At 39.9% G+C, this 17,590-nt stretch overlaps 1 protein-coding gene across 7 annotated transcripts in view; it reads right to left on the reverse strand.

The window, feature by feature from the left end:
* PHACTR4 (phosphatase and actin regulator 4) overlaps positions 1 to 17,590 on the reverse strand; it is a 103,839-nt gene that overhangs the window by 19,781 nt on the left and 66,468 nt on the right. For 4 of the 7 annotated variants that reach the window (XM_069578860.1, XM_069578858.1, XM_069578859.1 and 1 more), the window contains 5 exons: positions 12,160 to 12,330; positions 11,064 to 11,144; positions 5,983 to 6,147; positions 4,877 to 5,272; positions 714 to 1,308 (listed from right to left, as the gene is read on the reverse strand). In XM_069578860.1, coding sequence (XP_069434961.1) covers positions 714 to 1,308; positions 4,877 to 5,272; positions 5,983 to 6,147; positions 11,064 to 11,144; positions 12,160 to 12,330 — 1,408 coding nt within the window. Of the gene's footprint in view, positions 1 to 713; positions 1,309 to 4,876; positions 5,273 to 5,982; positions 6,148 to 11,063; positions 11,145 to 12,159; positions 12,331 to 13,240; positions 13,269 to 17,590 lie in introns of all 7 variants that reach the window. The other 3 variants (XM_069578861.1, XM_069578855.1, XM_069578862.1) reach the window with 1 other exon arrangement.

A 17,590-nucleotide genomic window follows, 5' to 3' on the forward strand; every position in this document is an offset into this window, starting at 1 on the left:
AATTCTTTTAGTAAGGCAAGTTCCCAGCTTGCCAAGAAATGTTACTCTTCAGTCACAATTTGTCTGAATTTTAAAAAGACAGACAAAGTAGGAATAAGTACCGATGCTACTTTGAACTGACTGGGTGGGGACAGATGAACCAGAGAAAAGATGAGCGGTTCCAGTCTATGGAGCTGGAATACTGAGCCATCTTTCAGAGCTCCCTTCTTTTTCTTTAGGTTTCTCTCTGCCCTCTCTACCAAGATCATATGCCAGGCACTCGAGCTTTCAGATTTGCCTAACTGCATTCTCACAAGCTTATGAGGGGGGTATTATTCCTGTTTACAGGTTGGACAACTCAAGAGCAGGAAGGTAAAGTGACACACACTACTGTGAGCTCGTAATAAGAGGCAGAGCTGGGATGGGAACCCAGAGCTATCCTGCTCCAGGGCCAGTGTTCTTCAGCACCATGTTACACTACTTCCTCTATAGGACAGAAAAGTGCACAGTGGCTTTAATTTTGAAGTAGAGAAGTTTGTAATTTCTGTATCATGGAAATGTCTGCCATGGAAACAATGTTATAGCAATCAGGAGGGTAAGAGTCCAAATTCAAGAACGTGTCTTATTTGTTGAGTACTCTTAAGTTTGTTCACATTTTCTCTATAAGTAATTTTTTCCAACAAAGGCTAGCTAGAGTAAAGAGGGAACAGGAAGCAAGCTTGAAAGGCACTCACACTTTCAGCATTTCAATAGTGATGGGAAGTGACCTGGTCCGACCCAGGGTACTGCTGTCCTCAGAAAAGTTGTCACTGTTCTCGAAGAGCAACGAATGAGCTCTATGAGAGCCCTCCAAGGGAGGAGTCATGGGAAGTGGGCTGGTCAGGGCCTGCTGGATTCGGATGTGCAGCGGGACTGGGGGCAGCCTAGGGGGTACCTGGGGCTCCCCGAAGCTGTGGTCGAACATCCTCTTGGGTACTTCCCTTTTCTGGCTTTCCTGCTGGGGAATCTCCTGGGGTAGGTCTAAGGAAGGTGGAAACTCAATTTCTGGCACAACTTGAAAAGTCTTAGCAGGGAATGGAGGGGACCGAGGAGGTTCTGGAGGTATATGAGCAGGCAGTGGGGATGAGGAGGAGGGAGTCAGCAGGGGTTCAGAGCCCACAGAGCATACGCTCTTCTCTCTCTGATCGCTCGGTGCTTTTGTGGCGGTAGTGGCGGCAGCAGCAGACTCTGAGGTGGGTACCAAGGCTGATGGAATGCCTCTCTTCGGTGGTAAAGGTGGGGATGGCTTTGATAACAACGTACCACTGTTTATTGCTTGGGACAGTTCAGCTGGAAGAGAGAAAGCAGTACCTCAATTTAAGATGGTTTTACAGTGCTTTGAGGGGCCAGCCCAGGACCTAGAATTAGAGCTGAGTTCAGTCTTCATCTTCCATGCTAATTATATCATTTTATGGCTTTGCCATTCTCTACCTCATCATGAAACAAAACATTAATATTTAAATATGTAGAAGATCCAATAGACATATAGAGGTGTAAGAAGACCACTACCTTAATACTCTAATGAGAAATTTCTCACTTTTTTAATAGCAGACATGACAACTTTTTATGACTTGATCTTGGTGTAGATAAAGTTAATACAAAAAGAAACAACAACAACAAAAAGTGGCTAATAAGTTCTTTTGTCTAACAACACTTCATATTCTTATACAAGAGATCATCTTTACCATCTTACAGAAGAAAAAACTGTGGCCCCAAAAGTTAGGTGGCTTGCCCAAGATCACACTACAAACTGGTAAGGACTCAGCTAGTTCCCAGGACTCAGTCTTAGGAGGTTCCATCCTCTGGGTTCCCTGACTTTGTTTTCCACTAGTAGCCACACCTCTTCCTGTCCTTTGCGTCCAATCTGCTGTCTCCACTTTTCAGTACACACGGGGTCCTTGACGACAGGCCATGCCTTGTCTCCATCAGTATATTCACAGGGGCACAGTGCCTGGCACACAGTGCTCCTCAACACATGTTTATTAGATGAGAGGCCCCTCCCCTGTACCATGGCAGTATATATCCTTATGTGACCCCCCCCAAGCCCACACGTCTCAGGTGTCGATTGAGCGAAGTCCGTTTTAGAACTCCAAATGGGTTTTAAGAAGTGGATCGTCACGTCACAAAAGGTCAACCTGGCAGAATAATTTAATAGCAGTTCTCTCTCTCTTTTTTAACTTTCTAAACAGTAGTTCTCTTGGTCACCAACCTCCGACCCTTGACCCAAACCCCTCACTTTGGTCTCACCAATTGTTTACAAAGGTTTTATATGTCTTACCTAGACAGCAACACCTCAAGTTTCCCTAAAATAAAAAAATTTAATTGCTCTAAATCCCATTCCATTGGCAGCATTCAAAGTAAAAGTCTAGCTAATATGATAATGTTTTAATGTTATTCTTCATAAGTAAAATTTTAAAAGGTATTTCTAGAAAAATACTATATATACTTATAAAAAAGGATTCAAAAAATGGAAATTTCAGGATCAATGAAAGAGATATATTCTGGTAGATTGGATTTTTGCTGGCTGGCTAAAAATTGTTGCTGTTCAGTTGCTGGAAATGGCTAAAAACATTGGTTAGCTATTCCATCTACAACAAAATCCAACCCTGGCAAGATCAAATCTGAGTATTTTAACAACTGAATTGATAAAGTAAGTTACCTTTAGTGATTTAAGGGAAACACTTACCTAAAAAGGAAAGGACCTCTGGTACACACACTGTGATAATGGCATTTGGCATGGGAAAGCTGCAAAATGTTCACTGGAGGGGTTACAGCTCCCTTCATCAGCTATTTATGGAGGTCCTTCCTTAGTCTCAATACTCCTAACCACTCCTTAGTCCTAATTCTATCATGCCTGTTAGTAGACACAGCAATATCTAAATACTGGTTTCCAAATGTTTGTTTCATGGACCAACATTATTAAAAGGACATTCTCAACCAATCTCAGGTTGTTAATCTTTACATTTTAATTATTTTCAACCAAGGGTTTTTTTTGCCATGCTGCATTGCTTTTGAGATCTTAGTTCCCCGACCAGGGATTGAACCCAGGCCCCCAGCAGTGGAAGCATGGACCTAATCACTAGACCATAAGGGAATTCCCTCAACTAAGCCTTGATATTCAGTAAACCACTCATTAGTATAACCCTTTCATGAAAGACATGGCCTTTTAACACCAAAGAATCAAGAAGATCCATAATTTCAGAATAAAGGGTAAATTTTTTTTTTTTTTGGCCATGTCCTGCAGTCCGTAGGATCTCAGTTTCTTGACCATGAATTGAACCCATGCCATAGCAGTGAAAGCCTGGAATCTTAACCATTAGGCCAACAGGGAACTCCCTAAAGAACAGTTCTTTAAATCTATTTAACTTTAATAAAAACTCTGTGAACTATCCTATTTTTCTCTTTCACCTGAGGACTGCTCATGGACTGCTGGACTCATGGACCCTCAGTCACAGGGCCTATTGCTTTGGGCTATTCACCTGAGGCCAAGAGTGGCCTCTATAGTTTAGCCCAGGATACAGTACAGACAGCAGTGGTTCCTGATGTGCGCTTCCCATATACAGAGCATCAGCAGCATCTGTGAACTCATCAGAAATGTAAATTCTCAGGCACTACCCCACACTTACTGAATCAGAAACTCTAAGGGCGGAGCCCAGCACTCTGTGTTTTAACAAGCCCTCCAGGTGACCACAATGAGAACCCCTATATAAACAACAGTTTGAAAACACAAATGTACAGAGGCCTGCACTCCAGAGTTGAAAGGCCTGTATTTGGTTTCTATCTCTCACTAACTGCAACCCTGAGTCAATCACAACTTCTTCACTTTCTTATTGCCCTAACTGTACACTAGATAAAATAGATAAAACTTCATATGGAGGTTTTGAAAGTAAGTGTATGAAAGTTCCTTGATCCTCAGAGATAAGTTAACATGGCACTATCCATCCAAGGTGATGATAATAATAATAACCTCCATCCTGTTTTTCTCAAGCTACTCCAACCTGTTATACTGGCAATGAATTCTAAGCCCGTTTTTCAAGGTTCTAGTCACTCCACCTAATTTGGTTAATTAGCCATTTAATGAGCATACTTTTTATTTCTTCATTCAATCATTAACAAAAACTTTAAGCAGTACTAAACCTAATATCATTTTTCTTGAGAAACTACTTTTTTCTTCTCCTCCCTTTCTTGAAAATTCCTCTAAATTTATATAAGGAAAGCCAATCTAAATATAATTCCTGTACATATAAAAAGCTTACTAAACCAATAAAAAGTTACTATCTTCCCTGCTTTAATTCTTCTACCACTCATTTTATTACGAGTAGCATCCTTAACTCTCTCAAGACAAAACGTGATTTTATCAGGACAGTTTAAGTAGCTTTGCAGTTCCCCACGAACATGCTATGCTAGATGCTGAACCACAAGCTACACAGGCACCTCTACAATCGTCATTTTATCTCCTGGGTTTAGGTTGAAGGAAGGCATGCACTGGCAGTTGAAAGTGGGTTAAAAAACACACAAAAAACAAACCCTCTCACCATGTAGGTCAAACCCACTGTGGTCTGTTCATATGTCTAGTCCCCCAACTATAAACAGCAGTTCAGAAACACTGCTTTAGGAAAAATAAATATTAATCTCCTAAACCTTGAACCTAATTTCAGTGATATCTGACCCCACTCTGTTTCCATTCATAGCTATCTGTCTCATTTTCAAGACTTTTTTCTATATTGAGGGCATTCAAAGGGACAAGCTATGGAGAACTCTCTCACAGACCAAATCAATATTGTACCAATTATCCAATAAGACCACCATCTAAAACCAAACCAAACCCCAAACTTTGGGAAGCTAAAGACTTACGTACCAATGACAGGGTTGCTGTTTCTGTGAGTCGGTTTCGGGGGTGGAATAGGGGGCTGCTTGGCAGGGCCTGTGTGAGTAAGGCTCAGGGTAGCAGTGGTGTGAGTGCCGGCAGGAGCAGCGGGCAGAGTCCTGGGTGCTTGGGAAGGGGGGCCAGAGGAATGGACAGTTTTTGCTGGGTTCGTGGCAGCCATGGTAGCAGCAGGTGTTGTGGTGATGGCAGAGGTGGAGGTGGACGAGCTGGGTCTTGCCGAGCTGCCAGAGGAAGTGGCATCCTTTGCTTGCCCTTCATTTGCTTCTTGAGAAGAGGACAAGTGTCTTTTAGGGGGAAGTAAAGGCTGTTTGGGTATACTCTCAGGAACGAACTCTGCTTCAGAATGAGGCTGGCTTCCACTGGAGCCTGTGAAATAATAGATGGGATTTAAAAGGAAAGAGAGTTACAAGACAGGCTGAAAAAGGTAACACACCTACCGCTTGTGGTCAACTCCATCTATTATTTAATGTACAGGTTGGTTTACAAAGTTTCCCAACCTCACACACTTTAGGTATGTAACACTTTCTCAATCAGTAAGAGAGGCTTGTTATGATAGCGATTTTTCACACGAGAGCCAGGCAACTGGACACAGAGTCCGTTGGGTGAAGGAGGAGGGATGTTTAGCCTGAAAAATCCCACACACATCTGATATTTAATAGCCTCTTCCCAGCTGGCTCAGACGGTAAAGAATCTGCCTACAATATGGGAGACCTGGGTTTGATCTCTGGGTCAGGAAGGTCCTCTGGAGAAGGAAATGGCAACCCACTCCAGTATTCTTGCCTGGAGAAATCCATGGACAGAGGAGCCTGGCAGGCTACGGACCATGGGGTTGCAAAGAGTTTGACATGACTGAACAACTAACACACCTCAGTCCTTGAGAATCACAAATTTAGGTATTTTGTAAATATAAGAATGAGGGGAGAAATTCTATTTCAAGCACTAACTAGCTGAAGAACTGCTAGAGGGAAACAGAAGTCCCTCTGGGTTTTACTTCTCCCCTGGCTCCTGCAATCCCCTGAGATAAATGAGAATGACTGGTTCACGGCTCTTAAACTAAAAAATTCAGAGTTAATTACCTAGTCGCTTCTTCGGCTCCTCTTCTGGAACAGGCTTCCTAAGACTTGCTACTCTTCCCGACTCTTCCTCTACCTGGACTGGGCTAGAAGACCTGGTGCTCCCTATAAGGGTGGTATGGCCATTCTTTAATGTGGCATGGCTCAGCTTCCCTGGATCCTCACCGCCTGCAAGGTCCAAAGAAAGAGCAAACCGGTGGACTGGTGTCGTCAGGCAGGGAGAAGAGTCGGCAATTTCTAACCTTTCTTACCCCCTTTATCCAACCCTCTTCCTGTTTCAGCTTATTATCGAGATCTAAATTATTTGGATTTATAGTAGTAATGAAAATAAATAATTCCTTTCTCCAATAAACATTTGATTGTCTATTATGCGCTTTGCTACATGAATAAGACAGATTCATTGTACACAGGTAATCACTAGGTTAAATGTTAAGAGCTATAATGAATAAAGAAGGTAGGAATGAAGAAACAATTCTCCTGGGGGTGGCAATGGGGTTAGAAAAGCTTCACAGAAAGTGGTAGCTAAACTGGGTCTTAAAGGGGGAGCAGTAGCCTACCACTCGATGACAAGATAAGGAAAGACATGTAGGAAGAAAGAACAGCATGTATGAAGGTATGAGATTATCTGACATGTTTGGGAACTGACAACTAGTTTGGCCTGGTAGGAGAACAGCTGCCCAGAAGAAAACGTTAACAGGAATGAAAACACAAGCAAGAACAGAGAATGGAAAAGTAAGCAAGAGCCAGGCTATGAAGGGTACCAAACACCAGGTAAAGGAGTCTGGACTGAATCCTGTAGGTAACAGGAAGCCAAAGAATTCAAGTAGGAGAGAGAGATAATCTGCTCTGTCTTCTAGAAGATTAACTCTGAGAAGGATGAGAAGGATGCATTAGGCAGTGATTGGAACGGGAAAGCTAATAATGAGCAGAAGCCAGGTGAGAAATAGCAGAGGTGCCTGAGGGCATCAGGAGTGGACAGCAAGAGGGAGAACTGATAGACAGATCAAAGGTAAACATAACATACATGACGGATTCCCATAAGCTAAATGGCAGGAATGATCACCAGGCTGCAGGCTTTGCGATGACCACTCATTGCTATTACACTTGTAGGTTAAGAACTTTTCATGGAACAATTACACAAATGTTCCCGGTTACTGCTGAGGTTACCTAGACTCCTTTGGAGGAGAGAACTGAAAAACTGAGGTTGGAGTCTGAAAACTGTCTCACCTCCTAGTGTCATGGGAACTGGAACTAATTACTCTCCAGTTAACTCTCTTCATTTTTCATAGGGGGATACTCCTTGTAGATTCCTGCACCCCAACCCAGCATTTCCTACTAAGAAATTAGATAGTATCATTCTTTACATAGTCTCAATAACAGGTGGAGCTTGGGCTAAAAATAGTGAAAAAAAGTCAAATGAGTACTGAATGAAAATGTACTTCTAAAGTGAAAGTATTCTGACAAGTTTTTTTTTTTAAATTTTACAACAGAGGAGGGGGCAAGATGACAACAGCTATGCAAATATAGTAAGTTACTACTCATGTTAATACAGCTCAGCTTTAACAAAAAACAGGGCTTTCTAGAATGTAAAGCAATGAATCACTTCAAAGCCTACAAAGACCCCTACTTTTGAAAAACACGTAGTCAAAGTTTAAGACACATTATTAACTAGTTTCTACTCAGCACATACCAGCAAAAGTGATCAGTCATTTCTCAAGTTACTTAATCAGGACTGTCTACTTTGAAGTAAAATTTCTTATATTTAATGCAAAGGGTCTGTGCTGAATGCTAATGGAGTAGAATAAAAATATTAATAGAATCTGGCCTGAACATCTATGAGTGCTTTGCAACCCCCAACTCAGAAAGTCCATGATATATTTTATAATACAGTCAAGTCAGAACCATAATCAAGCCAAAAGCCATTTCTGAGTATGAAAAGAATTGCAAGGTTCAAATACTGCTTTTAACCTAAACTGGAGATCCATAAGCAGGCTGTAAGGCCCATCTCAGTTTCTTCTTACAGAATAAAGCTTAGGTCAGTTCTCTGGTTAGCATAGGGGCATCTTGTCCAATGGTTACAATTCCCTTATCAATTAGACCTTCAAGCTTGCTTCTAGGCTAAAAATAACTTGGATCAAAAGCCAGTAGGAAGCATATAGCAAAACTGACTGAATAAAGGTGAAAAACAGGAAGGAAGTAATGTATGGGGTTTGGCGAGTGAGCAAGAAAGGTGAGAGACAGGAGAGGGCATGGGGTAAGGAATTGTTATTATCAAAAAAGCAATGGCCAAAGGTGCTGTAAAAGAGGCATTATAACTGTAGTTACCCACCTAAATACCTAGAAGATTTTGTGTCCTACTGTAAAAAACAAATAGACTCATGAAAAAACAAGTTATACATGCTCATTACTCACCATGCAGAAAATTCAGAAAAACAGAAAGAAAAAATCTTTTATACTCCCATTCTAACATCCGGAAATAACTAATGCTAATAATATTTTAGTATATTTCCTTCAAGTTTGTTTTCTCTGCTTAGTTTTTATATAGTTGAGATAATAAATACATAATTTAATTAAAATTTGCAAATAAGCAACACAATCGCATGGTTCAAAACCTAGAGTATAATATTCCATCAGTTTGGTTCCTTTCTCCCACCAACCAATGAATATGATATCTTTTTAAAACTTCGCTTTCAGATTTTGTCTTTCCCAAAGTAGCTCTAATGAAGAGAAATGAAATGCAACCAGTGTATTATAGTCTTTTCTGATAAGCTGCTTCATATAAGTCAACATTGGAGAAAGTTCTGACATTATTAAGATAGCAGTGAGTGTTGAAATACCAAAGCATGATCTTCATGACAGACTAACAAGAAAGATTAGGGCAGCAGCAGGGGCGTGGAGATGTAGCTGATAAAAAAAGAAAAGAAAATGACACAGCTCTATAGCTAGCACAAAGCTGAGGATGTACAAACAGAAAGAGAATGCTTGCCCCAAGGATCCTTCACCAACCACTAAACTGCAATTCCAGAGTTAAAGACCACAGCCAGAGAAGGAAGGCACTTTGGAGGGAAGATTGAAGGAAGTTTGTTCCCCCGCCCCCCCGCCGCCTTCAGTAAGAAAATAGACTTTAATATAGAAAATTAGGAGGTAATTATTGGAAGAAATAAAATCATTTTACGTTTACCCCTTAAGTTGAGATTCTTAAAAAAAAAAATCAATTATCCTTTTTATGTTTTATTTAATATTTTGTCTTCATTAGATGTTTTCATTCCCATAAAAAATATATGCCCACTTATATGCAATAACAGAGAAGGCAATGGCACCTCACTCCAGTACTCTTGCCTGGAAAATCCCATGGACAGAGAGGCCTGGTAGGCTGCAGTCCATGACATCGCTAAGAGTCGAACAGGACTGAGGGACTTCACTTTCACTTTTCACTTTCATGCACTGGAGGAGGAAACGGCAACCCACTCCAGTGTTCTTGCCTGGAGAATCCCAGGGACAGAGGAGCCTGGTAGGAGGTCGTCTCTGGGGTCGCACAGAGTCGGACACGACTGAAGCGACTTAGCAGCAGCACGTGCAGTAAAGGGGTGTGGAGTGGGAGGTACAATTTGGGGTATAAGATAGGCTCAAGCATATATTGTACAGCAAGGGGAATATAGCCAGTATTTTGAAATAACTCTAAACCTTTAAAATTATATTCAAAAAGGTTTCTTTAAATAAATAAATTATAGATGGTATGGCATTGAATTTTACAGAAATATCTTAATCATTATTTAGTATTTTTCATTGTCAAGTTTAATACCAGTAGAGAAAACGGTACAAAATAGAAATGTAAATTTCAAAAACATATTACCAGGAAAACACTTGAGTGAGCATCATGGACATTAAGAAATATTATAAAATGTTTCTCCTTGCCCCACAAAACAATTACTCTTCTAACTCTTAGATAATCCTTTCTTTGTGTTTTTATTATAGTTTAACCATATAATCATATATTTTCAAACACTGTTCTTTCTTTATACTTACAGAAATAATACAATATATATTCTTTCATGACTGACTTCAATTGCTCAGTATTACTGATGAAATTCACATTAAAGGAAGTAGGTATAGTTTGTATTGCCATATAATATTTCATCTTATCAATGTATATCCCAAGTTACTTATATATTTTACTACTGAGGACATTTGGCTTGTTTCCAGTTTTGCTCTGTTAATAAACATTGCGGCTATGAGCATATTTATACATATTTCCTGATACACGTGTATACATATGTTTTTGTTCCATATATACCAAAGACTGTACATAGGTTTTGGAGAAAGCAACGGCAACCCACTCCAGCACTCTTGCCTGGCAAATCCCATGGACTGAGGAGCCTGGTAGGCTGCAGTCCATGGGGTTGCTAAGAGTCGGACACGGCTGAGCAACTTCACTTTCACTTTTCACTTCCATGCACTGGAGAAGGAAATGGCAACCCACTCGTGTTCTTGCCTGGAGAATCCGAGGGACGGGGGAGCCTGGTGGGCTGCCGTCTATGAGGTCGCACAGAGTCGGACACGACTGAAGTGACTTAGCAGCAGCAGCAGTACATAGGTTTACATATTTCCAGCTTTGGTAGATTACGTTAAACTATTTTTCAATGTGATCATTCCACTTTAACACTTACTTATAACAATAGTTGTATGTAAATTCCACTTATTTCATACCCTCATCAGTTCTTGTTCTTGGTCATTTGGTTAATTTTAGGTTTTCTAGTTTATGCGTAGAGCTCTTTTATTTTGGTTTTAATTTGCATCTCTTAATTACTAATGAAGTAAGAAACCCACCTTTTTCTCTGTTTATTGGGCATCTGTATGTACTCTTCAGTGAACTGTCCAGTGCTTTTGCTGACTTTCCTACTGAATGCCTTTTCTTTTTTAATCAAAGTTTTAAAAATATATATGCTAGATGATGAAAGTTTTTTAAAGTCCCCTCCCCTCTCAACAACAGCAATAATAAAGAAAGAAAATTCAAATGCCTAGTCAGAACTAAAGACCAAGTGTACAGAGACAGGCATATACTATTTGAGTGTATGCATACTTACCCTGCTCAGAGTCTTCCAACAGAACCCCTCTTTTAACCAGCTCTTCTCTCGGTTTTCGCATAGATATTTTTCTCTCTAAAACTAACATTAAATTAGAAAACAATACTCAGAAATGTGCGGACAAAAGTCAACATCTTAGGTAAAAGGATACAGTGGTTCAATTTCTATTCTTAGGAAAGAAAAGAATACAAACCCAACCTTCAAATTTTAAAACTTAATTTCTCTGGCATCCTGTGCTATTGGGAAAGTATCATTTCCAAAAGGAACTACACAAGTTCAGCTTTACAACACCGCCCCCCCCCCCCCTGCCTTTTTTTCACGCCATGAGGCTTATGGAACCTTAGTTCCCTGACCAAGGATTGAACTCTGGCCTTTGGCAGTGAGGGGGAGGAATCCTAACCACTGGACTGCCAGGGAATGCTTTCCTTTTTTTTAAGAATTATTTGTTTATTTGGCTACACAGGGCTCAGTTGCTCTGCGGCAAGTGGGATCTTAATTCCCCAACCAGGGATGGAACCCGAGTCCTCTGCATTCCTTCCTTTTTTATGGAAATTTCAATAATGAGATATTATGGACGAACTTTTTCTGGGAGGAAGTAGCCAGAATAGGAAAAAAGAAGCATCTTAGGGCTTCCCTGGTGGTCCAGTGGTTAAGAATCTGTCTGCCAATGCAGGAAAAATGGGTTTGATTCCTGGTCTGGGAAGATCCCACATGCCACAAGGCAACTAAGTGCGTGTGCCACCGCTGAGACCAGGCTCTGGAGGCTATGCTCCCCAACAGGAGAAGCCGCTGCAGTGAGAAGCCTGCGCATGGCAACTAGAGAAACCCCACAAACAGCAATGAAGACCCAGTGCGGCCAAAAAAAAAAAGCATCTTAGACTTGCTGTAGTTCAGGAGCTCCATTCACCACTCAATTGATAAACATTAATCCCATCAAAATACTCAGTGAGTGACTACTTGGTTTTTTAATTCTAAAAGATTCAATTTCCTATTCAAATAGGGGGTTAGAGAAAATTGGGAAGAGAATGAAAAAGTTAGGTACTTCCAGTGAAGAACTCTTTGACTCAGAACACATACATCAGTTTTACCATCTCACCTTCTGACGTCTCTTTGAATTTATCACTTCTTTTTTTCCGCCATTTCCAGGGCTTGAAGATCTTGCCAAAGCCCGAGAACTTGCTCTTCCTTTTGGTAGGAGGCGTTATGTCTCCTGCTTCCACGCAGTCCATGACCATGCCTAGGTCTGCACTGGGCTGACCTATTTCTTCTGTTGCATGAGAGGGAGAGAGGGAAGACAACAGCCAATTTATTATTTCAACATAATCTTGAAAATGTCCCTTCCCCTCTCTTCCTGTGGTAGTTGGAAAGGATCAGAGCAATGATGAACAATCATGCAGACAGACTCCTTGACATCACATGGACACCAGACATCAAAATCCATAACAGATAAATTACTAAGGGGAAAAAACCAAATGGAGCTGACACATCATCTTAGGACAAAAATTCAATGAGATGATCATAATCAGCTCAGATGTCTTAAAGGCACATGCACACACCAATGTGAATCTCTTCCTAATATGCAGGAGATCTTGCCTCATTGTAGGCTTCTTGGCATGGGGGAAGGCCAGTTAACAATACTATCTCTTGTGTCACTGAAGCAGAGAATTCCACCATCGGTGAGTGAGTCATTTTCTCTGTTAAACACTGCCCTCTCCCTGCTCTCCTTTCTCAGGACATAAACAGTCAGGGAGGGGATAACACTTTCTTGTGTATGTTATCAGATTATTTTCTCCCTTTGCAAAAAAGACCTTAGGCCATTTGGGAGTACTAGAAGGGACTTTCGGGGTGGGACAGGGGTGTTAGAGATGCTTCAAAACAAAGGAAAAATTTTAAGTAGAGATGAGAGTTCAGTTTGCTTATCATAAGGTTGCTTTAGGGACAAAACTGATTCTAAAGATTTGACAAGAAACATAACTGACATGATAAATGTGCAGGACTGAAATGAAAGGCCATGAGTCCCTCATAATGACCATACATGCAGGGTTTAGTGAGTGAGCTTTAGTGGCAGAGAAAGAAGCAGCCAAGACTGGGCCAAGAATAATAATAATAATAAAAAGCAGGAAGGCAACAACAAAAAAAAAAGCAGGAAGGCAACACAATACAACTTTGCACTCCACCTACGGTCCCAGGGCTCTTTGGAGAAGTCTAGAGGAGAAGAAAAAAAAGAGTCATGTGGAATAACAATCCTGGAATTCAAGTGGGGCCTTGACTTTGCAGAAATACATCAAGGGCCACATACTATATAGTCACATGTAATAAGTTAACATATTTATTGTAAATAACCTCACATTTCAAGCAAATAATGCATTTGGAGGTGGGGAGAAACAAAGGAGCATAATATAGGCACTAAAAAACCACTTAATAGATATTTTTTCACAAGAGAAAACACACAGTCAACCAAGCATTAACTTTTTTTAAGAAACACATGCCAATTCAATCTTTTTTCAGTTGGTAGGTGTTGAGTCTAGGAAAGTCTGTTGATAAAGGTCAGATTTACACAATCGTAATTAGAATGACTGCAGTGATGGCTGCTGTTACATTATTTTGCCTAAAATGACAAGGGCAAAACAGGGGCCCGGTTCCTGAAGTGTAAGAGATGCAAAGGACACCACTGACGTCTTTACTTGAGGGCATCTTGGGTCTCGACTATTCTAATTCTTTACATGAAATGCAATAGAATATAACACTGGATCATATTTTTTCAAGGTTGGTTGCTCCTGTCCTGGGACAGACCACCAAGAGTAGCACTAGCGTGAACACGCGGTACTGCTTTTAAGAGTGAGTGCTTTAACTAAGACAGTATTCTATCAATTACGGAATGTCAGTGAGACCTGAAGACACTGCAGAGCATCCATTATATAATATTTAACATATGTTTATGATAACACTTTCAGGGATGGGGCTAAGTAAAATAAGCTGTTCTTTCTAAAATACTAGCCTTCCTTACTGAGGCAGGGATAGACTGAAACTTTAAATCTCTTGCTAACCCACCCAATGATTGAACTTCACTCAGTTCCAAAAGACACACAGGAAAATGCCTGTTTGGTTAAAAGTAATAGAGAAGATAATATAAAAAAACAAAAACCAAGCCAAGACAAACAAAAAACCCTCAAACTAACAATGTGAAAGTAAAAATTCTAAGTGCTATGTGATGCTTTTACAAAGAAAAATAGCCAAAAAACTTTATAGAAATCTTAGGCAGTAACAAAATCACAGAAAGTTGTCTGTAAAGTCTTAAAATGAAAATACATCCAATGTAGCCTGCTTCCACTATCTTTTTGATACCTCACCACCTTCTTGGCAAACAGATGGGGAAAAATGGCAGATTTTATTTTCTTGAGCTCCAAAATCACTGCAGATGGTGACTGCAATCATGAAATGAAAAGATGCTTATTCCTTGGAAGAAAGGCCATGACAAACCTTAACAGCATATTAAAAAGCAGAGACATCACTTTGTGACAAAGGTCAGTATAGTCAAAGCTATGGTTTTTCCAGAAGTCATATATGGGTGTGAGAGTTGGACCATAAAGAAGGCTGAGCACCAAAGAATTGATGCTTTTGAACTGTGGTATTGAAAAGACTCTTGAGAGTCCCTTGGACAGCAAGGAGATCCAACCAGTCCATCCTAAAGGAAATCAACCCTGAATATTATTGGAAGGACTGATGCTGAAGCTCCAATACTTTGAACACCTGATGCGAAGAGTCAGCGCATTGGAAAAGATCCTGATGCTGGGAAAGATTGTACGTGGGAAGAGAAGGAGGTGACAGAGGATGAGATGGTGGGATGGCATCACTGGCTCAATGGCCATGAGTTTGAGCAAATTCTAGGAGATAAAGGACAGGGAAGCCTGGCGTGCTGCAGTCCAAGGGGTGACAGAGTCAGACACAACAACTGGACAACAAGAAATCGCCTTCTAAAGTAAGACTTAGTTTATCTGTTTTAGTTCTTCATTACATTGAACAATATGTATCCCTTTTCTTATACATTCAAAACAACAAAATCATGATATCCTTTCAAACATATTTATGCCTGCTAACATATGAGCTCAAAGTAAGTTCCATTTATATTAAGTCACAGTGTATCTGGAAAATACCAACAGCTTATGATAGAAAGGAATGCATCTGCCATCCAGTCACTGAATACAAAAAGCAAAGACAGCAGTTTTTCCTTTGATGCTTTATGCAAATGTGCTTAATCTTTACATCCATAAAACTTTCAGAAGCGGGTATGCCTCTTGCATCATGCAGTAAGCCTCAGCCACACCCAGTCCTAACCCAGTTATTATTACCCCCAATTCATTCATATTCTCACATTCTCCTTTCCATATTTTCACATTCTCCCTTCTCTCCTCCTCACTGTCATGACAAACAGAACATTATTTCTGTGACTCCCAAAGCTGTTCAAATACTTGGAATTAGTTCAGTTGCCTTTTCAAAACATGGAATCTGCAGGAGGTGGGCCCTAGAAATCTGTTTTCAAAAAACTTCCCAGGTGGGCGGGGGGGAAGAAAAGAAGAAGAAAAAAAAAAGGAAAAGAAAAAAAAAACAATTTAAAGATAAAAAAGAAGAAAAAAAAAAAAAGAAGAAAAAAAAAAAAACTTCCCAGGTGATTCTTAAGATCAGTCAGGTTGCTAAATTTAAATCCAGATACTATCTGGAAAGCTTTTGCATGTTAAGAGAGACAGAGGCAGACATTATCTGCACGTAACCTAATTCTTTGTTGAAGAAAAATAAACCAGAAAATCATGTCACCATTCTAGAGTTTCCGACTCAGGTAAATCATTCCTACAGAAGAACTGGGAGGATCTTCCCTGTGAGTTTCCTGGACTCAGATAGAATTTAAATTATAAACAAATAAAAAGTTTACATTAAGTTTTCCCCTAGATTTTAAAGAGAATTAGTCATTTATTATAAATTTTTTTAGAGACTAGCCACTTATTATTGTTTTTTTTTCCTTTTTCTTCTCTAGATTTATAACATACTATGTTCCATGTGTACCTGGGAATATAGTGTATTAGTGTATCAGTTAGTGACTGTAGTGGTCTATATAAGCCAGTTATGTCAGGTTGGTTTATCATGTTATACAAATCATTAATAAATATTCCTTTTGATATGTTGTCAGCTTGTTCTATCAGTTACTGAGAGAGGTATGTTGTTATTTATACCTATGAAAGTGGATCTGTCTCTTTACTTTTATTAATTCTTGCTTTATATACTTTAAAGCTGTATCTTCCTGTTGAATTGACCCTTTTATCATTATGAAATTCTCTAAATTGCTCTAATAACATCCTTGCTTTGTTTTTCTCTCTAGTTTAAAACTGTTGTCTTTTAGAGTGTTCAGTCCATTTATACCTAATGCTTTTACACACAGCTGGCAGTTAGAGGTCTACCATTTTGCTGTTTATTTTCCATTTGTCTCATTTGTTCTGTGCATCCTTGACTTGTAGTCTACATTTAAGTTAGTACTTTCACAGCATATAAAACAAGGCAAGAACTTTACATTTCAACTCCATTATTCGTGTTGTCATATTTTACTTATACATACATATAACAATCAGCCACAGAACACATTTTTGTGGTTTTAACAAATACTGTTCTTTTGTACTTCCTGCATACTTGCTTTTTCAGATATTCTTCATTTCTTCCTGCAATTCTCCGCTTCCAAGTAGAATAATTTTATTCCATTTATTTTGAAGGATATTTTCACTGGGTATAGTAGTTTCAGTTGGGGACTGAGTTTTTAAATTTATTTCAGGACTTTATACATGTAATTTCATTGGTTTTCTCTCCCCCCTCCCCCCCACCATTGGACTGCTTTTTGTTGTATGTTTCATTCTTTGGATACTTTCTATCAAAATATATAAAGGGTACAAATAGTAAAGCTAGGTATCTTATTAGAGCTTCCTTATAAACTAATTTGAGCTTCCCAGGTGGCTCAGTGGTAAAGAATCCTCCTGCTAATGCAGGAGATGCAGGAGGCTTTGGTTTGATACTTGGGTTGGGAAGATCCCCTGGAGGAGGAAATGGCAACCCACTCCAGTATTCCTGCTGGGATAATCTCATAGACAGAGGAGGCTGGTGGGCTACAGTCCAGGGGGTTGCAAGGAATCGGACACAACTGAGAGGCTTAGCACATAAACTAACTTGCCACCCACTTACGATGACTTCAAATTTCAACAGGTACCTTATCAGTCCTTTGTTCATTTCTGTTAGAAGTCATTACTTTGGCAGCATTATTACAATAGCCAGGACATGGAAGCAACCTAGATGTCCATCAACAGATGAATGGATAAAGAACAACAAGAATGGATAAAGAAAAACAAATATCGTATATTAATGTGTATATATGGAATCTAGAAAAATGGTACTGATGAAACTATCTGCAGGGAAGGAATTAAGATGCACGTAGAGAACAGACTTGTGGACAGGGAAGGAGAAGGCGGGACGAACCGAGAAGGTCGCACTGA

This window comes from Ovis canadensis, chromosome 2, assembly GCF_042477335.2.
Source record: "Ovis canadensis isolate MfBH-ARS-UI-01 breed Bighorn chromosome 2, ARS-UI_OviCan_v2, whole genome shotgun sequence".
NCBI classification, from domain to species: domain Eukaryota; kingdom Metazoa; phylum Chordata; class Mammalia; order Artiodactyla; family Bovidae; genus Ovis; species Ovis canadensis.